This window comes from Neolamprologus multifasciatus, chromosome 20 (assembly GCF_963576455.1).
Source record: "Neolamprologus multifasciatus chromosome 20, fNeoMul1.2, whole genome shotgun sequence".
NCBI classification, from domain to species: domain Eukaryota; kingdom Metazoa; phylum Chordata; class Actinopteri; order Cichliformes; family Cichlidae; genus Neolamprologus; species Neolamprologus multifasciatus.
The window spans coordinates 18,723,604-18,750,082 of NC_140458.1; the positions used below are offsets into that span (position 1 = coordinate 18,723,604).

Here is a 26,479-nt window from a genome sequence, read left to right on the forward strand (position 1 = left end):
TTTATAATGGGTGTGTATGGGACGGAATGTTGGGGCTAGAGTGAGACAGCTCAACTGCTAGAGTGAGAGGAGCGAAAAAATTAATCTTAAAATCTTTTTTAAAACTGCTGCTGTGTCCGCAGCGTTTGCTCTACAGGTATGATTTTACCCTCAAAACGTAGCCATCACTGTCCTCTTTCATCCAATGTGTTTATTATAGTAATAGGTGTTATGGTTCTTTCATAAATGTCACCAATGCACAGCCTCCTCCCTCCAACTCTTCCATAGACTCTAATGTTAAAATGGCTCAGAAGGTTCATTTGAAAATCAGAAGAGCATGGTGTCTTTCCACTGTCACCACGTCCATATAATAAACTCCACAGGCATGAAAACTGAGAATTCAGTAGACCAGACATTGCTGCCGCTCACGGTGAAAGAATTTTGTCAATACAACCTGTACTTTTCATTTGGGAACGATTTGTTTCGGGCTGACTTTTCTGTTCATTTTAAGCAGCAAAAGTGAGGCGCATGTCTGTGTGCATGTGTATAGAGCCATTGGGTGCAGTCACTATAGCAACCAGGCTCACACCTGCCTGCTTAACGAGCTCTCTCTCACTCTGCCAAGATTCATCTTAAACACTTCTCTTTCAACTGCTTCTGTGTCCACAATGTTTGCTCTACAGCCATCATTTTACCCTCAAAACGTCGCCATCGTTGTTCTCTTTCCAACACTGTGTCTTTCAAAGCTCAGACATTTAAAATTTTTAAACTGTGTGGATCCAAGTGGAGGGATCACATTTTAGTCATTCAGCGATTCAAAGAATATGAACTTTTAATATTCATTCAGATGTTTTCTGACTCTAAATTTCTTTTCTCATTTCTTAGGTTTTTCTAATTTACATTTAAAACATTTTCAGCTATTTTCCAACTTCTTCTGTGTGGATGTCAGCTTTTAGCAGTTCAGCACTTTTGTTTTCAGGCGAAAATTTCTGTATTTTTCATCTCATTCAACATTTTTAACTTAAATTCAGCAATTAATTCATTTCAGTGCATACATTCAGATTCAAGCATTCACACTGCAGTTTCTTCAGAAAATGCACTTTCTAGTTTTATCTTATCTTATTCTGTAGTCGGTATCCGTAACCAGTCTTGTCAATTATCTCACTGAGGGTGTTCAGGCCTATGCAGAACAGCAGTGGGGACAGAGCATCTCCTTGGAAGATCCCGCACTTGACGGTGACTTGTGCTATGGGCTTAATGTTCTCCACCACATCCCCATTGACTTCCTGATAAAGGCTCTCAGGGCCCTGTTGGTCTTGTATAGGTCTAGGCATTCCAGGATCCAGGTGTGAGGCACTGAGTCATAGGCCTTCTTGTAATCAATACAGGCAGTGCACAGGTTGGTCAACCTGGTCTTGCAGTCTCAGCTGTCTGAGGCTATCAACATCTACGCCCTGCCCATGATCAGGTACCCTGCTGGAATAATAAGATGGCCAAAGGAGGAGATAGAAGCCACTGACGTCAAGACAAGGAAGCTCCTGACAATGCATGGAGGGTTTCACCCCAAGTCCAGCACCATGAGGCTCTACCACACCAGGCAAAACCCCAGGTGCAGGCTGTGTAAAGAAGCCCCTGAGACAATTCAGCACATAACAGCAGGGTGTAAGATGCTAGCTGGCAGGGCATACATGGAACTCCACAACCAAGTGGCCGGCATAGTATACAGAAACATCTGTGCCAAATATGGCCTGGAAGTCATGAGATCAAAATGGGAGACACCCCCAAGAGGGGTGGAGAATGACCGAGCTAAGATCCTGTGGGGCTTCTAGACACAGACAGACAAAATGGTGATGGCTAATAGGGATGCACCGATACCACTTTTTTGACAACGAGTACGAGTACGAGTACTTGCATTTCAGTACTCGCCGATACCGAGTACTTAATAAAAACATGATTTAAATTCACAGGTAACAGCTTTAGTCCTATAATTTAACAAAAAACAAACAAACAAGGGACTAGTTTGGAATTAAGAACATTTATTTAAAATGAAAAGCATGTTGTATGCAACATATTACAGAATAAATAATTATAAAAAAACAAAATTTAATTTTAAATTTGTTCGTCTGTTTCTCTGTTTAGAAGTCTCACTAGCACAGTCACAGCTGGGGTGACATCAGAGGCTAGTGCGTCGTAGCTGCTCACTTTTTTAGTTAGTTCCTCAAAGGGGGCGAGGATGGCAACAGTCGTCTCCATAAGAGCCCACTGGTGAGTGGCGAGATAGTCAGGGAGTTGATGCTCGGACACCCACAGCACTCGCTTTTGCTCAATGAGGGACTGGAGCATGTAATACGTGCTGTTCCAGCGCGTCTGTACGTCCTGCTGCAGTCTCTTTATTGGCTGGTTGAGCTGTCCCTGAATGTCCTCGAGGCGGGAGTAGGCTAAGGCGGAATGTTTAAAATGCCCAACTATTTTCCGCCCCACTGCTATAGCATCAGCTATGCTCCTCTGTGCTAATAAGCCCTCGTGAACAGCCAGTTGGAGCGTGTGCGCGACATATGGCAGACTTGGGAGCCCTGCGTCATTCATGGCTTTAATCATGTTTTTGGCATTGTCACAAAGCACAACATGTACTGATGTCTTAGGTATACCCCATGTCTGGAGCATTTCCTCAAACACATGCGCTATAGCCTGGCTGGTGTGCGAGCCGCGGAATTGTTTGGCATGTAATGGCTCGTTGCGGCGTGAAACTCGTCTATCCACTGGGAGGTTAGGCTAATCAGCAACACGGGGCTAACACTGCTTGTCCAAATATCCGTGGTGAAACCAAACGCAGAGGAGGCTTGCAGTAGGCTGTGGATATGTTTTGTTATGTTATGTGTAGTTTAGGCAGCTCCGTGTCAATCATGTAGCGGCGGCTTGAGACATCATATCTGGGCTCCAGAACATGGAGGAGATGCAGGAATCCAACATTTTCTACCTCCGAGAGTGGCTGGTCACTCAATGCAATGTACTCGATAATTGCCTGTCTTATTTTCACAGCACGTAGATTGTCTCTGGACATTTTCTCTCGTCTTGCAAGAGTTTGCTGCAGCGTGGGTTGTGTTGGTTTAGAAGCGTGGGTAAACTCCTTGTACTCATTGTCGTGTTGGGATTTTAGGTGCTTGATTAAATTGCTTGTGTTAAATGCGCTACCTTTTGAGCCTCCTCTGGACAATTTCGCTGAGCACAATTTGCAGTCCGCCTTTGTTTTGTTGTCTTCATTCACTTTGAAATAGTTCCACACGGCTGACATGTCTCGCCTCCCATTCTCCCCCGCTCTGAGCTGCAGCCGGGGCCTGGGGGCGGGCACTCGGCACCTGCGATTAACCCCAAACATAGACATTTCTCAGACTGTGGTATCGGTCCCCGGTATCGGGGGACTTTTAACGAGTACGAGTACTTTAGAAAATGTGGTATCGAGGCCGATACAAGATACCGGTATCGGTGCATTCCTAATGGCTAACCAACCGGACATAGTGGTGGTAGACAAACAGAAGAAGATGGCCGTAGTGATAGATGTAACGGTTCCCCATAACATCAGCATCAGGAAGAAGGAACATGAGAATCTAGAGAAATACCAAGAGCTCAAAGAAGAGCTCGAGAAAATGTTGAGGGTGAAGGTAACAGTGGTCCCAATGGTAATCGGAGCACTAGGTGTGGGAACTCCCAAGCTAGGCAAACAACATCGGAGATCTCTGTCCAGAAGAGCGCAGTCCTAGGATCCAGCTAAGATACTGCACAGGACCCTCAAGCCGCCGGGCCTCTGGTAAAGGACCCGATCTTTGAGGATAGACCGTCTGCAGGGGTAAGAGAGGAATTATTTTTATTATATATACATATAAAAGGAACGCAAATTCCTATGTGTTTGTCCTCCCTCCTGTTCACTGACTCCTATTGTCCCCTTTGGTGGTGGTCCTGGGGGTTGCTGACCAACTATTGTTCATGTGAGTCATCATGTAAGCTAAGGTGGCCTGTTGAGGTCACCTGACCTCAATGAATTTGGGTCATTACCAGCAGGGTTCTGCTCTGACAAGGAAGGCAAGTAGTGCTTACCTCATCAAATCTAAAAATAGACATAGATTAAAAAAAAGGGATATCTGTCTTTTCATCTCAGACTGTTTTCTGGTGGCTTACATATGCACATTGCAGATGAACCTCGGGTCTTTCTCAGTAAACTTATCGGAGACAAAGCTTATGAGGCAAGATGCAGCTGGCTCTGCTTTCAATGCTTTATAAGATCATTTATTATTTTTGCTTTGTGTAGAAACACAGCTGGTATTAGTAAGTAAATAACATTCACTTATTGATCATCATAGCAGACAAGCCTCCTATTGGTAACAAAGCACCATGATAACGTACCGATATACCAATTGCATTAGTGAGCAATGCTGACCATGATCGAGATTTAGACAAGAGTTCTGTGTCATGTTTTGACACAAATGGGACTCTAAATTCCAGTGTTGGGAAGGAGCATGGCCGACTACTCGGTTGAATTTTGGACCTTGGCTGAGGAGACCGGGTGGGGTGAGCAAGCGTTGATAAGTACTCTACTAACCTATGCTAAAAAGGGAGCTGGTGATGAGAGAATTGCCTGTGACTCTTTCTGATATTATGACTTTGTGTGTAAAGGTGGATGAACACATGTGAGCGTGTCACGGAGCAAGAGACTACAACTCCCAGAGGCCTCTAGGATGCGGGGAAATGGCACGCAGGCAGTGGCGTGGGAAAACGGGACAGGAATTCTGAGGACGAGGGTGAGCAACCCATGTAAATTGGGCATTCCAGATCATCTCCTGAGGAGCGACAACGTCGGTGGAGGGCCGGTGAATGCTTCTACTGTGGCCGCAGAGGCCATATTGCCATCTCTTGTCCAGCACAGCCAAAAGATTGCACCCGCCAGTAGAGAGGAGAGTACGGGTGGGCGAGGTTTCCTGTTCATGGTCCCCTCCACGTTTAATGCTTGTGGCTAAGCTAACTGTTCACTCAGTTTCCCACCAGGTCCATGCACTAATTGATTCTGGGGCAGAGCAAAATTTTATTGACGCCTCGGTTGCTTACTCACTCCAATTCACCGCCCTCAGTGGTCAGCGTCTCCCGGAAATCACCCACATTACGGAGCCAATATCCTTAACCCTCTCTGGTAATCACTCTGAAACTTCTCCTGGGTGCACCACTCCCAACCAGCCGATTATACAGTCTTTCACAGCCAGAACGAGAAAGCATGGAAGAAAACATTAACAAGTCTCTCGCCGCAGGTCTAATTCGCCCGTCATCATCCCCTGTTGCTGCGGGTTTCTTTTTTGTTACTAAGAAAGACAAAAGCCTATGACTGTGCATTGACTATCCGTAAGCAATGCTTAACCGTTTGTTAAGCAGCTCTGCTTACGGAGCTGCTTAACCGTAAGCAGCTCCAAAGTTTCTTGGGTTTTGCACATTTTTACTGACGTTTCATTCGTGACTATAGTAAGCTTGCTCTGCCACTCACTTCACCCAAGGTTCCCTTCTGCTGGCAGGAGTCAGCTCAGAAGGCTTTTGGGCACCTGAAGGAACATTTTGCCTCGGCGCCCAACCTCGTCCAACCCGACCTCAGCCAGCAGTTTATTGTTGAGGTGGATGCCTCGGACAAGGGGGTGGGAGCCGTACTCTCCTAGCAACAAAATGGTAAGCTCCATCCCTGTGCTTACTATTCTCGACGTCTCACTCCTGCAGAACAAAATTATGATGTTGGGGACAAGGAGCTGTTAGCCATCAAGCTCGCCCTGGAGGAGTGGCGCCACTAGCTGGAGGGCGCGGCTCAGCCGTTTGTGGCTGAAAATAAAAATTTGGAATATATCCAGTTGGCGAAGCGGCTAAATGCCTGACAAGCCAGGTGGGCCCTGTTTTTCACAAGATTTCAGTTCACTATAACTTACAGGCCTGGTTCCCGCATTACCAAACCCGACGCTCTCTCTCGCCAATTCACCACCTCCGAGGACACTGCTCGGGACACTGACCCGGGAGATAGAATCCGCCATTAAGGAGGCCCAACGAACAGAACCAGACCCTGGAACAGGTCCTCCTGGACTACTCTTTGTCCCCTCATCTGTTCGGTCTCAGGTACTACGTGGGGCGACCGTGGCTCAGGGGGTTGGGAAGCGCATCTGTAACCGGAAGGTTGCCGTTTCGATCCCCAGGCTCTCTGTCCTGGTCGTCGTGTCCTTGGGCAAGACACTTTACCCTACTGCCTACTGGCCAACACCAGTAGACAGGGCAGCTGTGGCTACAACCGTTGCTTGCCTCCACCAGTGTGTGAATGCGAAAGTGAATGAATAGTGGCATTGTAAAGCGCTTTGGGTGCCTTGAAAAGTGCTATATAAAATCCAATCTATCTATACTACACTGGGCTCACACAGCCAAATTCACCTGCCACCCTGGGGCCCAGCACACCTTTTCATTCATTCAACGCTTCACCTGGTGGCCCTCCCAAGGATGTCACGAATAGATTGCTGCCTGTCCAGTCTGCGCTCAGAGCAAGAGTGTTAGTCAACCGTCCTCTGGTCTTCTTCAGCCCCTACCTACGCCAAGCCACCCCTGGTCTCATATTGCTGTCGACTTCATCATGGGTTTGCCACCTTCGTCAGGTAACTCTGTCATTCTAACCATCATTGATCGTTTTTCTAAAGCGGCTCACTTTGTTGCCCTCCCTAAGCTCCCCGCAGCCCTTGAAACCGCCCGGCTCCTGACAAAGCACGTCTTCCGTCTCCATGGAATTCCCGCTGACATAGTCTCGGACAGGGGTCCGCAATTCAGGTCTGGAAGGAGTTTTGTTCCTTCCTAGGAGCTTAGGTCAGTCTTTCCTCTGACCTTCATCTGTTTCTGCTTTTCGGTCTCTCTCTCGCTCTCTCTCTCGCCAGGGCAGAGCTCATTGAGGGTTTAACACCCTCGACCCACGCCCCTCAGAAGAATAAACACCTGAGCCTCATTAGTGTGGCCAGCATTTAAGCCAGGGAGTGACTGCTGTTCTTCGCTGGATTGTTGTGTGACTCACGTTAGTGAAGTCAAGCATAAGCAAGTGTTTTCCCATGTCTTAGTGTTTTTGTATTAACGAGCATTTCTTTGTGTACAGACTCCCTGGACTGTTTCCCCTGTGCTTCCTGTGTGACGAGTGTCGGAGAGAGACTCTGGTTTTGTGTGTGGTTTCAAGAACTTTCCCTGGAGCCCTATCCCCTCACCTTTTTGTATATACACCCTTTGGACGTTGTAAATAAATTCTCTTGTGTGCATCTAACCTCGGAGTCCTGCGTGTGAGTCCTCCATGTCAACCGTAGCAGTTAAGTTACTCAATGAGAGTAATGTATTCTGAATACTTTGGATTACCTAATATATTATAATGCTTTTTACAACTAATGAATGTACTATTGTGGTGTAATTTATTGCTATTACTGAAGGTTACTCGCCATACCAATACCAACTAGATTTTTAAATTTTAATATAAAATGAGTAACAGTAGGGTGGACATTAAGTAAGTCTGCACTTTTAGCAGCGAGCTCATATAGAAAAGTATTCCTCGCCAGACACATAACGGGTATGGTTCTCCCTGCAGCACAGACTGCCATACCCAAACATTCTTTTGTTTGGGTTCCCACTAGCGTGCAATTACCAAAAGAGGGCATAGCCTAATATATGAAACAGGAAAAGACCGCCGTGCAATCCATTTATTTCAACAAAGTAACTGTATTCTGAATACCACCCTTATAAACGCTAACTGTAACGGAATACAGTTACTCATATTTTGTATTTTAAATACTGTTACGTTCCCACATGAAAGCTAGGCGAAGAGGGTGGGGGACAGTAACAGTTGGATCCGGGTTGAAATGAAAAGAACGCCAGGCAGAGGTATTTAACACAAAATATATCTTTATTATAATCAATTAACTCAATATTCATATAAACAGTAACAACAAAAAGAGACAGCAACGCTGCTTTAATGATAAATCAGACAGGTCAACCCAAAGAGATGGTGACCACTTCAACAAAGAAAACAACTATAAGGCTTCAACAGAAAAAGACAGCAACACTGCTATTAGCAATAACTAGGCAGGCCAAACAAAATAATGGAGGCCACCGACACTTAAACCACTGCTCGGTTAAGAGCTACTCACAAAGAGCTACGCACAGTGGGGCTGGACACACACAGCAGGCCTTTTCCACACCTAGACCAGTATCACACACTGACCAGCACAGAGGAAAACCACCAGAAGCCTCTCCCACCTGCTCCTACCACTCCACACCGTAGGCAGGACAATCACACACCTAGCACTCAAAGCGGAGACACCAGAGAAAGCCACCCTCCCACATCCAGTCCATCCCCAGCTTATATAACCTCAAAGAGGTGATTGCTGACTGGGCCCAGGTGGTAAACGAGGCCAATGAGCAGCAGCTGTGTCCTGGGGAGAGAGAAGAGCAAGAGAGAGACAGAGGGGTGGAGCAAGAGAGGAGGAGGTGGAGAAAAACACCACGCCCACACAAGGGCAGTATCAGGAGGCCCAGCTAGGGCCGTAACAAATACGTAGTGGTGGTACATGTATTCCGTTACTCTCCCACACTGCTAAATTCAAACTCAGCACAACGGGAGAAACTTTAGAAAATGTATTTACAAATGAAAAATAGTTTCCTGAGAGGCTAGCGTGGCAAAACTGACTGCAGAAACTGAACAAAAAAATCTGTGAAAGAGAAAAGGAAAAATTATCTGGGACAGAGGAGAGTGTGGAAAAATCTCTGATCTAGTGTGATTAGTCTTGGTTTAAAAACGGGTGTAGGTCACTATCAGGCAAGGTTTCAGGTGAACCCATTGTGAAACTTACCCACCCAATCATGTGACTCACTGAGATCAAATGAGCATCATTAAGGGTTTTCGCTTAGATAGCAGTCGTCCTTCTTCTCTCCTGGATCACCTGGAGCTTTCTTTAGGTGCCCAGCTTTGAATAATGTCCAGCTGGGATAATCACATTTAATCAGGGCCTTCTTGATGTTTTTCTGCTTCCCTGGCCACTGTTAATGTGGGGATAGTGTTTGCCCTGTGTTGTAGCATCCTGATGACATCCAGTTTGTGCTCCAGTGATCAGTGGTCATTGGTCAGTAGTCATAACAGTTTGCATATGCATTTGTCAGTGGTGCTAGTTTCAGTCATTGTGCAAAGGAACTGTTTCTAAGGTTGGGGAAACTTGGAGTTAGCTGAGAATGAAAAAGTCATGATAGCTTTCCTTCAATCATACATAATTTATTTAGGAATTAATAGCTTTGTGTATCGATGAGAGGAAAAGAAGAAGGGACCCAAATGTAGGAGTCATGGTGAGAGTTGATGGAGTTTATTATAGTGAGTGGGATGAGCAGAACATAAGATGGCTGACTGAAATGACTAGCTGACTGACTGAACTGAACACATAGAATTAACATCATCAACAATGACACAAGAACAAACAGAAGGGAACTGAGGACTTAAATACACAGGCTGATGGTAATGATGAGAGGCCGGTGAGTACACAGCTAAACATAATCTCACTAATGATACATGGAAATAACTAGAACACAACACACAGGCAACGTAAATGAGTGAGAAATAAACTGAACCTGACAAAACCAAAAACACTGGGTCAACGACCCAGGAACCCTGACACTTTTCCAGGTGGGTGCAGCCAGGTATGGGAAGACGTGTGGCTTTAATTGGACAGCTCTTGGTTCACTAGGCAAACGGTTCTCAAGGTGGAATCATGGATCAGACTCCCGAGAGTTGGGGCCAGCTCATGCAGCTCGGTCGATCTTGAGTCACAATTTCTCACTCCACAGATAATTCAGTATTTAACTGACGTGACATAAAATAATAATTTCCAACTAACAAGAGGGAGAACACAGGAAAACTGAAGATGTTTGATTTACCTCTTCTTTCAAACGTCCTGCATCTCACACCCTCCTCTGTTATTCCATTAAGGGCATTTTATTACAACTGGAGGACCTTCAACTCACACCCTGTGCATCCCAGTAGCCAGAACCTTGAGTGGGTGGTACCGTGACACCAGTAACAAAATTACGTGCTATATAAACCAAGAACGGTTGGCTGTGGGTAATGGCAATAACTGACTAGAGAGGAACTGTGAAGTGGTCATACTTCTAGTGTAGACTGAACAGGCAGGGATATTACTGCCATTGTTTTCTGAAGTAGGCCTCTAAAATGTATGCTTTAGTGACAAAGTAATACGCTCAACCTTGGGGTGACAGGTGAATTTATTGGTGTGAAGCCACCAGATGAAGGCACAAACAACCAGCTTGGGGTTCAAAACTAAGACTGGGCTTGTCTAATCAGGTCCTCAATCTCCAACCTAGAATGTAGGAGGGTGGCAAAATGGGTTCAGAGGAGGACTGATAGGGCTCAAGGGAAACTGACAGGAAAGGGTATCAGGCTTAACATTCCTAGAAACTGTACAGTAAGTAATAGCTCTGGACGGCTCTTGCTTTACTAGGCAAACAGCGCTCAGTGTGGAATCATGGATCCGACTCCAGAGATTTGGGGCCAGCTCACACACCCCGGACGATCTTGAGTCACATTTTCTCACTCCACAGACAGTTCAGCATTTAATTGACATGACATAAAATAATAATTTCCAACTAACAAGAGGAAGAAACTGGAGATGTTTGATTGACCTCTTCTTTCAAGCATCCCACATCTCACACCCTCCTCTGTCATTCCATTAAGGGCATTTTATTACACCTCTAGACCCTTCAACCCAAAACTAACCAAAAAATAGAGACCACTTCACCCATCTTGAATTTAAACCTTTAGCATATTGTAGGCGGACAGGTTTTTGTGGTTGGTCCAGACCTTAAAAGGGTGCTCACCCCCCATTAACCAGTGCTTCTAACTCTCTTTAACCAGCAGCTCATGGTAACTTATGGTTAATTGGTGACTTTATTGTCCCCAATAGGAAATTGATTTGCAGCATGTCTACTCAGCAACAACACATACATTGTATGACACTGACAGATAGGATAGGGACAGCCTGCTGGCCACCACAAGAGCTGCTCCTTCTCACCTCACCTCACCTCATCACCTCACCTCACCTCACCTCAGAAAAGTCATGACACCTTTCAGGTGAGGATAAGCAATGAGAAAAGAAGGTGCAAGAATATCCCCACCATAAAGTTCAGAAGTATCCACCTCATGTTTTATTTTGAGTTCGAAAGTTTGAAATAGGAAACTCAATGACTTTCTTTATCTTTTTGGCTTCGGTCTTCATTTGCACACTCTCAAATATACACTATTTTGCCAGAAGTAAATGTGTGTCTGCCTTGACACTGTATTTATGGAAAGTTTTGACCATTCTTCCAGAAAGCACATTTATGATATCTGAAACTGTCATTGGACAAGAAGGCCTGACTCTCAGTCTTTGCTCTAATTCATCACAATCTGGTTCTAACAGGTTGAGATCAGGACTCTGTGCAGGTTAGTCAAGTTCTTCTACACCAAGCTTTATAGACCGCGCTTTTTGCTACGGTGCACAGTCATGTCAGAAAAAGGAACGGCCATCCCCAAATTGTTTCCACAAAGTTGAGGGCATGAAATTGTCCAAAAAGTCTCAGTATGCCAAAGCATTAAGAGTTCAACACCAATTCCTGAAAAAAAAACCCCACACCATAATCCTCTCCATACCAAACTTTACCCTTGGCACAGTGCAATCAGATAAGTGCTTTTCTTCTGGCAGCTGTGAAACCCAGACTATTCCATCAGATTGCCAGACAGGGAAGTGTAATTCATCACTCCACGTCTTGGCTTCTCTAGAGTCCAGCAGTGACGTACTTTACACCATTGCATTCAACACTTTGAACTACACTTGGTGGCGTAAGGCTTTTGATGCAGCTGCTTAGCCATGGAAACCCATTCTCTCACAAGCCTTTCTCGGGGGAGGTCAGTTTCCTGCTCCAGTGCTAGCTGGCCTTTGTGCGTCGCATTGCTCTTTTTCTGATGATGCCTTTGTAATTCCTTTGTGGTCGGCTACTTACAAGATAAGGGTCTAATGTGGGCAGAGGCTTATTTACTGTCGTGAGCCATTTCTATATGTTCATTCTAAGAGTTTGTTTAGAAGCTTAAGGCATCCTTTGCTCACCCTCTCAGTGGGGGCACAGTGCAAAGCGCCTACTGGCCCTTCGGCAGGGAAACAAATGTGTGAACGAGCATGTCTTTAAGTTCCGCACACTTGGGGCTAGTTCTGGTTGGGCCGTTGACATACTCCATGGAGCGTTCTTGAATTTCCTCAATGACTCCATGAAGGACCAGCTAACATCCCAGGATTTTGAGGTTTGATAATTAACTACAGGTCCCAGGTGCCACTTCAAGTAGTCGTCATTCGGGTTGAGGCCCATGCTAGGGCTGCGGCCAAGGAGTATGTGTCAGCCTTTACTTTTTCTCCAGAATTAAGCCTCCATCTGGTCTATTACATCCGCTCTCTGTACCCAATCGTCCCTGGTCCTATATTGTGCTGAACTTTGTAACTAGGTTACCACCCTCAAGTAAAAAATCTGTAATCCTGACTATTGTGGACCGGTTTTCAAAGTCGACCCATTTTGTTGCACTTGAGAAATCTCCGACTGCCATGCTCACTGCTAAACTGCTCATAGACCATGTTTTCAAACTGCACAGTCTCCTTGTAGAAATAGTTTCAGACAGGAGTCCCCAGTTTCTGTCTCAGGTGTGAAAGGCTTTCTGTTCTGCTGTAGGAGATAAAGTGCACTTAAGTTCAGGATGTCATCCTCAGAACAATGGAGAGACTGAACGCCTGAATCAAGAGCTGGAGGCAGCTCTTTGCTGTGTGGCATCACAGAATGTGGCTTCTTAGAGTGATCAGCTACTCGGAGTAGATAGAGTAGTAGCGTAAGAGGCAGCGACTATCCCTGCCTTACCTGGGCGGAGCTGGAGCATCCTTCTCTCCTCTTCTGTTCACCTGCTACTCATCTCCAATGAACTGCCATACTTGAGGACCAGTGCGTCCATCCACACTTCACCAGATTATCAGCTCTCTTAGAGTGGTAAATGGGCTAGTTGTTAGTCTTACTTTCATTGAATGATTCCATGCCAAGTGGGTAATTCTGTTTCTCCTCCGATCTCTAGAGACTCAACCAAGGCTTCTCCTCTCAATACTTCCTTGGTTCCCTCTCGCTCAGAATCCAAGTAAGGCATCTCACAATCTCACTCGGGATAACATCATTCTCTTCCTGAGTTCCCTGCTCTGCCTGATCTATCCTCTCCCCCCTAGATCCAGCCTGCCCATATGCTTGCTGGTCTCTCGCCCAGTTAAACTCTGTGTTCCAAGTGACCCTTAATTTCCTTTTGCACATATTTAAGAAATCATTGTTTTCCTCAGTTTGTGTTGAAGTCAGTAAAGTATCACAAAGCTTATTCTGCATCTTGCTGCTTCTTCCCCGAGTCCCGCACTTGAGTCCAACTAAGTTATTCACTTTGTATGTCTTAAAAGATACTATATAAATGAAATTTTACTTACTTGGACCGCCTCCAAAGGGGACAAGCAAAACCGGGTGTTAAATACTTGTGACTCTCCATCTTTTATTTTTAGAACTGAAGAAGCTTCTAACATGAAAGGTGAAACATCTCCACAAACTTAAAGAAGTCCAGTTGCCTTCTATTTTCAAGTTTTTTAAGACCATAAAAATGTAAAAATGTGATCAAATGGACCTAACACATCTTTCCAATTACATAATTAGAAAGGGTGAATGCCAAAAAGAAGAAACAATCTGTGCAAAACTAAATACACCATTTTCCATTTTTCATTTGCCTGTAGTTTTCAATTCAATGTATTTATTACATATAATAATAATAATAATAATAATAATAATAATAATAATAATAATAACATAGCATGATATGTAATGCTTACTAATTTATCATTCAGGTTACATTTACCTAATTTTAAGACCTGCTAAGGACCTGGTTGTTTTTATTATGTACTGATATGTAAAACCTGTATAACCTTTAAATTTATTTTCACCAAGATGGTATGCTCTGGTTGAGAGGACAGATTTGATCACACCTCTTCCATTGAGATTCTTACCAGAGCTGAACAGACACCTAAATATCTTTGTAACGTCTGGGCTTGTCATCATTCCATGCCAGAATTATTAGTGTACTTGTCTAGCTCTTACACTAAATGCAAAGTAGGGCAGTTGTATAGTGAGTAGTAAGCTAGAAGAACTATGGTTTGAAAATAGGTACCAGATATTGGTGATTTTTCAAAAAACATCCCAATTCTATCTGCTGGTGCGGCAGTCTGTAAGGTTCTATATTTTAATTTTTCAATAAACCACTTCAAAACTAGTCATTTTCATATAGTTACCGTTATGTTTAGGTTATCCTTCCGGCTCCTTCAAATCCCATTCTACTTTGAAGAATATGTACCAGTGATTACACTAAATACCAGTGCAACTAAAACAAATGCAACAGAGTGCACTGGACCGTGATCAGCAGCACTTTCTAATACAGCTGTGTAAAAATGGAGTGGTAACAAGGTGGAAATAAGAAGGTAATAATGTGGATGTTTGCAAGTTATTACAACTTAATTATATCAGAGTAGTAACCAGTTAATTTCCAAGTACTACAATGGTGGCATAATAGTTACAGCTGAGCAATATTACACTAAAATATATGTAATTGGATAAAAAAGGGGGCCAAAACCAAGGGTATTGTTGTGGAATAAAGATATACCCATGAAGCAAAACCAATTAGTAATAGTAGCCTAATACCATGCTAACAATATAATAACCTGTGTTTTTCTGTGTGTTTCTGTGTATTTGAATTTTCTATTTTTTTGTTTGTTTGTTTTAGACAGGCTTCAAATGGTAATAGCGTCATAAAAAATAAGATAAGAATAATGGCTGATGTTTTAGCATATCGAGATAATATTACATGTGAAAATGCTGTTAATCCTACCTTAGGTTCCCCTTTGCTTAAAGGAATTTTTTTTAATTGAAATTGAAACAGGTATTTAACAAAATGCTAAACTACCTGTTTGAATGCAAAAATCTTAAACATGTATAAAGAAATCAAAAGCTAGCCGGAAAATACCAGATTTATTTTATTATGGCTGATATTATTATATATATGAGAAAGAGGTCTACTTAAAACTGTCTTTGAAAAGCTGAACGGAATTATACATATAAATACACGTGTTGCATTGGAGTGTAGGGGATCTTCTATCACAGCATATTTTATATCTAAAAAAAAGTCTTAATTAAATTCATACTTTAAATGTCCAGTAAGCAAAAATATGCCATACATATTCTTTCCCCTGCAATTCAAGGTTATGTGGGACAAGAGAGGTTTATCGTCCCAGCTGTCATTGGTGCACCCTGGAAATCATTGCCATGCTGCTAATCACCAGACCATTTTTTTGCCCCAAAAAGAAATGAATGACCTTTCTTTATTCTGGGTATGTACACTGAACAAAAATATAAAAACGAAACACTTTTGTTTTTCAAGACCTGAACTCAAAGACCTGAAACATTTTCTTCATACACAAAAGACCCATTACTCTCAAATATTGTTCACAAATCTGTCTAAATCTATGTTAGTCCATCCCACCTCACAGATGTGGCATGTCAAGGTGCTGATTAGACAGAATGAATATTGCACAGGTGGGCCTTAGACTAACCACAACAAAAGGCCACTCTGAAATATGCAGTTTGATCACACAGCACAATGCTACAGATGTAGCATCATAAATATATTTGGTATTGATAGCTATGGTTAGCTAGACTGTAAAATAACACTTATATAATGTGTCTAATGTTATTTAAAGTATTCACCTAAAAATTAAGCACCAGCAGTTTAGGTGAGGTGGTTGGAGGTGTGGACTAGTCAGATTATAGTTATTCACCCCTCAGTGAATTTCACACTTCCAGGCTACACCAGAATTGTGGGAACAGAAGAATAAGAAGGAATAAGGAATACTTAGGAATTAACTAATTGCGACTTTTATACGTTTTATACAAATCCTCCAACCAATCAAAACAAAACTGAAATTCTTAACATTAACTGTGTGTACAGACTTTTAGTCAGTCTGTTGTCACTACAACTAATATGTAGGTAACCTGAAGGGTTTTTTTTTTTTTAAATTAACTGATTAATTAATTAATTAGGACCATAAAGGTTTAACAAGTTTTCTCCATATGAAATTTTCTGTGCATTTCTGTTTTCAAGAATATTTTATGGCATTATTACTAATTAATAATGAAATTAAGTGAATATTCCAATGCATTTCAATTATATTAATTTAAGCAGAAAAGGAAAAATAAGGATTAATTATCTTACTTTATAAACCAATTATAATGGTGCATACAAATATACATCAATATCTATGAAATTTGATCAAAGAATGCCCAAATCATGCTTTCTTTAACATTGTCCTTGTTTCAAAACTTTACTTTTTTTTCAGTATGCGTCATCTGCGGCAACTGGTTGGGGTGGGGACAAAGACACACTATAGAAGAGAGGCAGAGATGATGAATAGGTAATAATTAAATGCATCGTGGTGTATAAACACACAGTGAAAAAGGTGATGGAAGAAGAAACTCAGCACATCATGGGAAACCTCCAGCAGCCTGGGCCTATTGTATTTTAAGACAATTTCAGGGACACCTGATCCAGCCCTAACCATACAAAAAGAAAAGTTTTAAGCCTGATCGTGAAAGTAGAGTGTGTTTCCCGATTCCAAACTGTAAGTTGGTTCCACAGAAGAGGGCTCTCTGTGTCTTTAAGACTTTTCTTTAACAAACTGGTGTGTGTTATCTGGCTTCATGGTTTAATACCATCTGCATAACAGTCAAAATGTATGATTTGGCTTCTAATTATACTGCCTAAAGGAAGCATGTATATAAAAATAGTTGGTTCTAGCATGGTATCCTGTGGAATTCCTATATTAACCTTAGTGTATGAAGAGGACTCCCAAATTACATGAACAAAATGGAGTCTGCTAGACAGATATGTTTCAAACCACTGGAGCTCAGTACCTTTATTACCTACCAAATGCTCTAATCCCTGTAACAAAGTAGTATAGTCAAGTTCTTTCTAAGTAGTGGTGGTATTGCGAACACTTGTGGTACAAGAGACCAATAATAGAGATAGATTGGTCATATTTAGATCGACACATTAATAATGGTAGTTCTTCTTTGAGCAGTCTTGTAGGAAGGGTCTGAAAGACATGTTCATGGTTTGAGGAAGTAATTACGGAAAGATCAATTGGAAAAAAGAGTCAAAATAAATATCAGTGATATTAAAAGTAGCTATACATAATTTTACGCCTATGAGATGGTTAGGAATAATTTTTCTCAAATTTATTTTTCTGAAAACAATTTTTTCAGGTTAAATGATGAGCTTCAAAATTAGCGAGACACCATTTCCTCTACAGCTTAAGAGTGATCTGCTTTAAGGTGAGTATTTATAGCGATATTTTCGTGCCACTATTCTGAGCGCACGTCAAAAGAATTTTGCAAGTACAAGTGTTGCATCTTGAGGAGAATTTTATTTTGAGCGAAGAAAAGCTAAATTTGGGTGAACAAAATTCATTGCTGTGTGCAAAAATGTATTTCACTGTTTGCTATTATCCATATACACACACAATAGCAGCCCCTCTCGCTCAGATCTTTTGCATTTGCTCTTGCACAGATCTCTGCGGACCTGCTCGCAGTGCGTCACTCGCGCTCTCAACATTTCTGCCCCTGCGCGTTCAACTCTTTCTGTACACTGTTATACTTTTGCCAAAAAGCCAACCAATCACAGACTTGGATGCAAAAAAATCTGATTGGCTGTTTTGGTCTCCAATCAGCTCGTTAGCTACTGTAGCCACAGCCAGGCAAATATCCCAGACTGCATTTCATCCAAAACTCAAACGAGGCAGTGGATCACAAAATAAATTTTAAGATATTTTCACATCATATCCCCAGTTCTGTTCTTACTTAAACAGCTGACTCTGAGTTAAATCTAACATAAAATAATATTTACATTCAGGAGGAAACATTTTCATAATATGACGGGTGAAATTCAAAATAGACTGACAGCTCTCCAAGTAAGACTAAAGTATTAAATAAAACGGTCCAGTTATGAAGTTAAAATTTAATCTCAGCCAAACCCATTTACTCAGGAATATCAAACACTGAAGTAAACCAAACATTAACATTTAGAAGTTATCTAAGTGACTTATATATCATGTTTAACCCCAGTAGCGAAAGACTATGGAACCCCAGGACTGACATAATAAATTAATTAAATACACCATTAAATATTAATTAAAATTGGAAATAATTATTTAAATAAATATTAAATATTGACATATTTAATAAATTATTTAATGGTGTATTTAATTAATTCATTATGCCGGGAGTCCGCGCCTTGGCCACCTGGTCAGCCAGGACTGGACTGGGACAAAAAATCGGCCCGGGTATTTTGACTACAGACCGGCCCACAGGGTTTTATAGGAAAAACATAAAGCCTTTCAATGAAAAGAAATGCTATTGTGACAGTGATGTACACTGTCTTGTTAGTATATATGTTTTCAGTTTTATTTGTCATATGCAGTTTAGTACAGGGTCAAAATTGCAATGTAATGTATTTGACGAGCAGAAGACAGTCACTCAGCAGAATGGTACAGTAGAAAAAATAGTAAAGAGCAAAATATTAATAAAATATAGTAAAAGAAAAAAGATTGACAGTTAACAGACTAAATATGAGGTATGACCCTGAAGGTAAGCGCATCATGGACAAAAGTAAAACAGTATGTCGGATGTGCCACGTAATGCTCAATTACATTGGTGGGAACTAGTGCATTAGCGCAGTTAGCTCGTTAACGTGTTGGCCGTTCAGCCCCACGCATGGGGCGATCCACAGTAGCTCGTTAATGGAGATTTGCCGTGTTGTGGCGTTAACATAATTTCATATTAACGTTGACAGCACTAGCGGGAACAAAATGAATATGACTGCACATTTACGCCAACATCATCCTAGTGCAAAGACAAGTGGAAGCAGACAAAAACAACAAGCACGCATGCTACAAACTTTACCTGAGTCATTTATTTAGACAGCCGTTAGCACATGATTCTCCTTATGGGGACCTGATATGTTTAATATGCTGCTGAGAGTATAGCCCAGAAGAAGCGTATAGTATAGCTTTTATTTTGGAAAGAGCCATTTCTCTGTAATAAACTCTCTTTTCCAAAGATGAGTGTTTTCTCAATCAGATAGATTTATTATTTTATCCCCTTGTTGTTTCAGCAACATTAAATTTAAAAACTGTACGTTTGAGTTAAAATATATATTTATAATTTTAATAAATGACAAAATTAAAAAAGCATGAACATTTTTTTGTATCGAAAAAATATCGAACCGTGACACCAAAGTATCGAACCGAACCGAACCGTGAATTTTGTGTATCGTTGCAAGAAATTCTATAAATAGAACAGAGTATGGCCTGCACTTCAACTTTTGCTTGAGTGTATTGCACTTCTTAGTTTTAACACCAGGGGGAGCTACTGTTGATGAAGGCAGTTACTCCACCAAAAAGGACAATCACAGGAGAAATTTACCCCGAGTTACTAAACATGGCAGAATCAAAGAAGCGAAAGGTAGAAAGTGAGTGCAGAAACTTAAAGACATGGTGGGAGAGTGAATATTTCTTTAAAGACTTCAAGGGGACGTGTGTCTGTTCGATCTGCACTGAAACTGTGGTAGTTATGAAAGAGTATAATGTACGACGTCATTATGAAACCAAACATCAGGCCTATGCATCCTACACTGGTGCTGAGTGAGAGCAGAAATTAAAGCAAATGGTAGCTATCCTACAGGGTCAGCAACAGTATTTTTTTTTCGTGCTTAGAAAGTCCAGGAAAAGGCTACAGCCAGCTATGAGGTCGCCCAACTCATCGCAAGACATGGCAAGCCTTTTTCAGATGGAGACCTCATAAAATGCTGCTTCTTTAAAGTCGCCGAAATAATGTGCCCGGAAAAAGTGCAGGACCTCAACAACGTCAGCATGTCCAGTAATACAGTTGTGCGATGCATTGAAAACTTGTCAGCCAACACTAAACTGCAACTGTCTGATAAAGCTTGTGCTCACTTTAGATGAGTGAAAATATATCTTCCACAGTACCCGTGTGTTAATGTACACATGCATCAATTATCAATAATGCGCATCAATTCTGTCACTACTAGAGATGGGAATTCCAGCTCTTTTTAGAGAACCGGCTCTTTCGGCTCGGCTCACTAAAAACAGCCAGCTCTTTCAGCTTCCAACCGGCTCTTCAGGTTGTTTTGTTGCTTTAATTAATTTATTATCAACAACAATATAAAATATATACGGTGGCCCTAGAGACAAAGCACGTACAAACTCCAAAACACGCACAAACTCCAAAACACATTGCTAGCGTTAACTGACCTTCCAAAACAGAGCTACCTAGTTCATATAAATTACACGACTGAAAGCATATTGTATTTTTTGTGTATTTATACACAGGCACTCATATATATTCAAATAATTAAAAAAATGTTCATTTACCTGTTACTACCACATACCAAATCTGGTCGTTGGTACTTCTCGGCTTGTGTAGCCACTAGGTAACAAAAGCTCAACACTGCCCCTAGCATCCTGGAGCACTTCTCTTGGGTTTTGGAGTTTGTACGTGCTTCGGAGTTTGTACGTGTTTTGGAGTTTGTACGTGTTTTGTCTCTAGGGGCCACCGTAAATATACTTTTATTTATTCACTCCACATAAGATGTAATAAATAAATCATATAATACAAAAAACAACTATTTACATTTCAACTTTAAACTATTTAAATTTTAAACAAATTTAAAGTGAAACAACACAAAACACTGCAATCCACAACTAAAAATAGTTGTGGATAATTACTATACCTTTCTAATGTAGTGATGTGAGAATCATGAACAAATCGTTCAATACTCGAGAATCACTTTACTGACTCGTGAATCATGATTCACAAGCTCAACTGACTCACTGACTCATCCCTGTTGCGGTTAGCAAACTAATTTCATTAGTAGAAATATCAGCCAGTTTCTTAACAAAAACATTTCTGCTCTGAACTGAAAGAAAAATCCCTGAGTAGAAAGTTCACATCAAGACAATAGCTGTGTCCCAAAACGTCGGCTGCATCCTTTGGAGGCCACATTTGAAGGCCGATTAGGCGACGAAGGCTGTCCCAATTCGTCGACTCCTTCAAATGCGGCTGACAAATGCGTCCTTCATTTCCCCGAATTTGAAGGATGGGTCAGGTGTGTCCTTCGTGGCCCACCATATCCCAGAATTCATAGCGCGGCCCAGCCAATTTCAGTTTCCAACAATGGCGGCCACTACTAAGTTCTAAAATTACTCTTATCAATCTTTCTGGGTCACAAAATAAACTTTTAATATATTTTCAGGCGAGAAAGTAGCTGTGTAAACTTCAAATCTCTGCTTGGTTTATCAAGACATGGCATATTTGCAAAACTGCGCCAACATTTTCGGAGACATATGTTACCCACCCACTCAATAGCTAGCCGGGGGTTCAATGGTCACTCAAGCCGGCGAGAGCAGCGGACTCCCAGCTTCATTGTTTTCAGACCCCGCTGCCGTTCACTACTCAGGTTAAGCATGATACATAAGTCACTCGGATAACTTAAGAATGTAATTGTTTGGCTTTTTTCGGTGTTTTATTTGTTCCGGAGCAAATTGGTTTGGCTGAGATAAAAGTTATTAGATTATTAGATAAATAGAACTGTATTAATCCATCGGGTGGGTTCCTCTGGGATTTTCACACAGCTGAATAAACGTCAAACAGAAAACTGTTTAAACAGAAGTGTGAGACGGTCGAGAATTTACGGCAGTGTCCTGTTGTATTTTAGATAGCAAGGAGCAGACGGCTGAGTTTATGAAACTCTACTGACACAGCAGTGACGCAAATCTGAACGCTAGACCATCCAATCTCACAGCCTCGCACTTCCGGCCTTCTCAGTCTTCGAAGGACCCAGCCCACGTAGTTCGCGAAGGCCGGGTCCTCCGAAGGATGCAGCCTATGTTTTGGGACACAGCTAAAAGCTCCTCAGTTCACAGTAGCATCATTCAGCTAACATGCTAACAGCACATTTGAGTTACTCACCCCCTCCCTTTCTGTGCTGAATCGTAGCAACGAATCACTCAGGACTCACTCAGGACTCACTCACGCCCTCCCTCCTGGCTCACAGCTTCTTCTTCTTCTTGGTTGGCAACCAATGTTAAGGCACATTACCGCCCCCTGGCTCAGTGGACATTTAAATATATATAAAAATATATATTTGACACATTTGAGGAAAATACAAATAAAATAAAATAAAAATAAATGTGCCCTTTAGAAATATTTTTTTTGCTCTATAAAAGTTGTTATTTTTCTTTTTCAATCACTCATCTTAGCAGTAGGATATACATGAAAAGATAAATAAATTAAGTTTAAATGAAAATGTATTTTTTGCACTCTCTGGGCAACTGACTCAGTGACTCAAATGATTCAAAAAACACGATTCACTTTGGTGAGTGACTCATTGAAACTCAATTCAGTAAAAATAATAAAATTTACCATCACTATTCTAATGTGACAATGTTGTCTCTTGTTGTTGTCCCTGGCTCTCTTTCTCTTTCCCTCCGGCTCTGTTTCTGTGCTACTGCGAGTGCAACTACCGCCCTTCCCCCCTCTGCCCAGCGCAAAGCACAAGGCTCGCGTGCGGAGTGAAGCGGAAAAAAAGTGCAAGAGAGAGGGTGAGAGAAAGAAAAAAACAACACAGCTCCGTCGTTCACTTTAAAGAGCCGTCTCTAAGAGCCATTTTGTTCGCGACCAACACATCACTAGTCACTACCCTGCTTTTGAACACCACTTTCTTATATGCGTTTTTTTTGTTAACACACACTGCACACGCAAAGTCAGCTGATCTCATCTGATGCAGATTTGCTCCTTGATCAAGTGACATTTGTCCGGATTTTTGGCACGAGTGGCGTCGGACCAGCACCGCAGGTGGATCGCCCGATTTTCATACCCAGCGCAGCTGATACTCACCAGAATAATTTACTAAAATTATATGCACTCCTGTTATTAAGTCCAGTACAGTCTGCTAATTAAAAAGTTTTTTTTTTCCTCTGTATTGTAAATTCTGTCTAAGAAGAAATCTGAGGCTGCTGTTCTGAGAATGAACTACCAAAGCTTTTTCTGAATAAATCAATAAAGATCCATTTATGGAAAGCTGTGATGAAGGCAGTTTTTTCTTTAATTATATCCAACAATACAACATATTTGACCACTTTTAATTGATTTTTCTAACTTTAATAGACTAACGTTAAGGCTATATACCTAATTTCTAGTAAGTGGCCCAGCCCAGGCCCTCCTATATTTTTATGTATGTGGCCCTCAGTGAAAAAAGTTTGGACACCCCTGATCTAAAGACATGAACACATTCAGGAAATCCCTTAAAGCATCATTAACAAGTTTGTGGAATATATTGTGCGAGTGAGTGGCATAACTAGGTACTAGGTACTTGAAGTGACCAAGGGGTGTGTTTTCCATTGGTCAGCTCTGCTTCTTATGACAAATTGCTTCTAATGCCACCAGATGGATAGCTGGTGTAACCAATGTTGCTGTCCGCATATGGAGCTGCCATGGGGGAGGCCATGACTGCCTCATCTGTGGAGGAAAGAGAAGAAACCTTAGTATCAATAAACTCAATAAAAATGTTAAGTGATGAGAATGTGTTGAGCTCCAACTAGTATGCTAAAGAGCTCAGAGTCTTGGCTTACTTGAAGTAGGAAATTATTGGGGAATGGCCAAAAGTGTGACTGGTTCAAGGTAGGTTGTAGAAGCCAAAGAAGAGTGGGCAGACATTAGAGTTTGACAGAGGTCCGAGGGAGCAAGAAGGCGTCGAGCAGGCAGGTGAGTATAAAAAGGATTCATGGGAGCCACCAGAAAGCGCGTAGACAGGTGAGTATGGAAATACTCACCTCCCTACTTGCCAAAAGAATAAGAAGTTAGCACATGACGGAGAATTACATGAGGGAAGAGCACAAATAGCCGGCCTGTTTATCACACTAAGCTGATAATCTGATCACATCTGGATGGCAACGCTGTTCCTTTTGAACTGTGGCTGATTAGGCTGATGGATCGCAGGTGGTCTGCTCAGAAACCAGAAAGACTCTATTCCACAATGACAGAGTATCTCTGCTGCTATCTGCTATCTCAACACTAAAGGAAAAAACATTTACAGACCAGTGGCTGATTATGAGACATGGGTATATACACTTCCGAGTCATTTTCTGGAGGTTGTTCACTCAGAACAGAAGCAGATAGCCTGGAGGATCTTTAAGTAAGAGGTATACCATTTTAGAGGTAACATCAATTTGAAATTACTGAGAGAGATGTTACACTTTATTGAATGGAATTCCTGACTGGGTAAACATTTCTGTAAAGACAGAAATGGAGCCCATAGTGACTTGTTAAAGGATATAAAAGCCTTACATTCTTTACAATAATTTCACCCCACACCACATACGTTTTCAGTTTTAGTATTTTCATGTATTTAGTATTTAGATTTTCTTTGGCCATTTTATTATATTTTATATTTATATATTTATGGGAAAAATATATTATGCAATGTACTAATGGTTTAATGGTTAATGGTTTAATTATTTATTTAGCACATTTAATTACAACAGGAGCATTGACCAAAGTGCTGTACAAGAATACAACATACATAATAAAAAAAACTGTACAAGAATACAACATACCTAATAAAATAACAAATAACTCTCATGCTGTATTAAAAGCCAGTAAATAAAAATGCGTTTTAAGATAAGATTTAAAAAGATTGACAGTGGGAGCGGACAGGGAGCCAATGAAGAGAGGCGAGCACCGGGGAAATGTGTTCACATCCTTTAGTACGTGTCAGAAGGACAAGCTGCAGCATTCTGGACCAACTGCAGCCTTGCCAGGCAGGTCTGGCTAACTCCAGCATATAAGGAGTTACAATAGTCACGCTGGGATATAATAAAAGCATGAATCGCCCGTTTGAAGTTTTTAAAAGATAAAAATGATCTCACCTTAGATAAAAGCCTCAGTTTGAAGAAGGACCGCTGTACGACTGAGCTAATTTGTTTTTCAAAGGTGAAATTGCTGTCAAATATAACCCCCAAATTTTTACCAAAAAAAAGGTAATATATGCTCGTTAAAGTACACACACTCATAACTGTTCTTGTGAGAAGCCCATAGAAGGAAAAATGGTATTGTGTGACAGTTTTAAGGCAAAGGAGGGTGGAAGTGATAAAATGTAATAAAAATCTCACTGGTACCTTCCCCCTTTAAGCACTTGCATGAAACCTTGTATTTGGTGCTTTTGCTCCCTTGCAAGAATAAACGCTCCAGTTCTTGACTGCTGTTTATTTTTATTCAGTTTACTTCTGAGATATATCTACATATGTATTCATATGTATTATTCTTGAAGGTTTTTGAAATACTATTTAAAATAAATGAACATTGTAAAATAAAATGTATATTGTAATCAATAATCACATAACGTGCATTGATATTTTACCACTAGCTTTGGATTTTACTTTTTTTTTATGCATTTCATTTTAAATATTAAAAAAATGTTTTTGAAACAGGTGGTTCTTGCATTTTGCACAAGTGTTTCCCGTTCACCCCGTTTAATCAGTGACTGACAAGATATTAAATGGAAACAGACAAACTTTGCATTTTGCAGCCCTGATTCATGCTTATTACACAGAAATTTCATACATGTTTCCTTTAATAAACCAGAACGTTGAACACTATATTTAAATCTATTATTATTTTTAAGAAAAGTTGAATGCTGGAAACCTAAGTTTGGATTATATAAAGAATTATCAAATGGTAAAACTATGATATTATGCTAAAACATCAGCCAAAATTAACTTACTATTGAATAATGAGATTATTACCAGCTCCCTATTACCAACTCCTTTTTTCTGGTAACTGAGTAGTAGTAGTAACTTAGGAAATTTCCAAATTATTACCTTATTATTGCCCCCCTTGGTATTCCACTACTACCATATTATTACTGAGCTGTAATAGAGTGCTATCCAATCATCTGAAAACAAAAAAAAATCCACAAAAGATGGGTACACATTTCAAACTAATAATGTAAATCTACTTTTAATATCACAAATTGCAAGCAATCACAAACAAGGCCCAGAAGAACTCTACCTCCATCCTTTCTTTTTTAGGATACTTCCCAAGACAGCTTCAGCTCTTGGAAAAGAGTTAATGAAAGAGAGAAAGAGAGATTTTTTTTAAATGTGGCTATTAAAAAAATCTCAATTAAATTAATAAATGTTATACACCAAAAAGTTATTCTTTTGCCCTATGACATCCAGCTAGGCTCCAG

At 41.1% G+C, this 26,479-nt stretch overlaps 1 protein-coding gene and 1 long non-coding RNA gene across 4 annotated transcripts in view; both read right to left on the reverse strand.

The window, feature by feature from the left end:
* Positions 1 to 4,736: 4,736 nt before the first annotated feature.
* LOC146494798 (uncharacterized) overlaps positions 4,737 to 26,479 on the reverse strand; it is a 142,961-nt gene continuing 121,218 nt past the window's right edge. The window contains exon 2 of the long non-coding RNA XR_014871428.1: positions 4,737 to 19,281. This is a non-coding gene — a long non-coding RNA (uncharacterized LOC146494798). The remainder of the gene's footprint in view (positions 19,282 to 26,479) is intronic.
* The window catches only part of LOC146494797 (voltage-gated potassium channel subunit beta-1-like), a 137,410-nt gene continuing 115,667 nt past the window's right edge, over positions 4,737 to 26,479 (reverse strand). Inside the window, exons 6-7 of one of the 3 annotated variants that reach the window (XR_014871423.1) lie at positions 23,862 to 26,343; positions 4,737 to 23,748 (exon numbers count right to left, since the gene is read on the reverse strand). Coding sequence is in view for 1 of the 3 variants with exons in the window: in XM_085145098.1 (XP_085001224.1) it covers positions 26,179 to 26,182; positions 26,299 to 26,343 (49 nt within the window). In the remaining 2 variants the exon portion in view is untranslated. Of the gene's footprint in view, positions 26,344 to 26,479 lie in introns of all 3 variants that reach the window. The other 2 variants (XR_014871424.1, XM_085145098.1) reach the window with 2 other exon arrangements.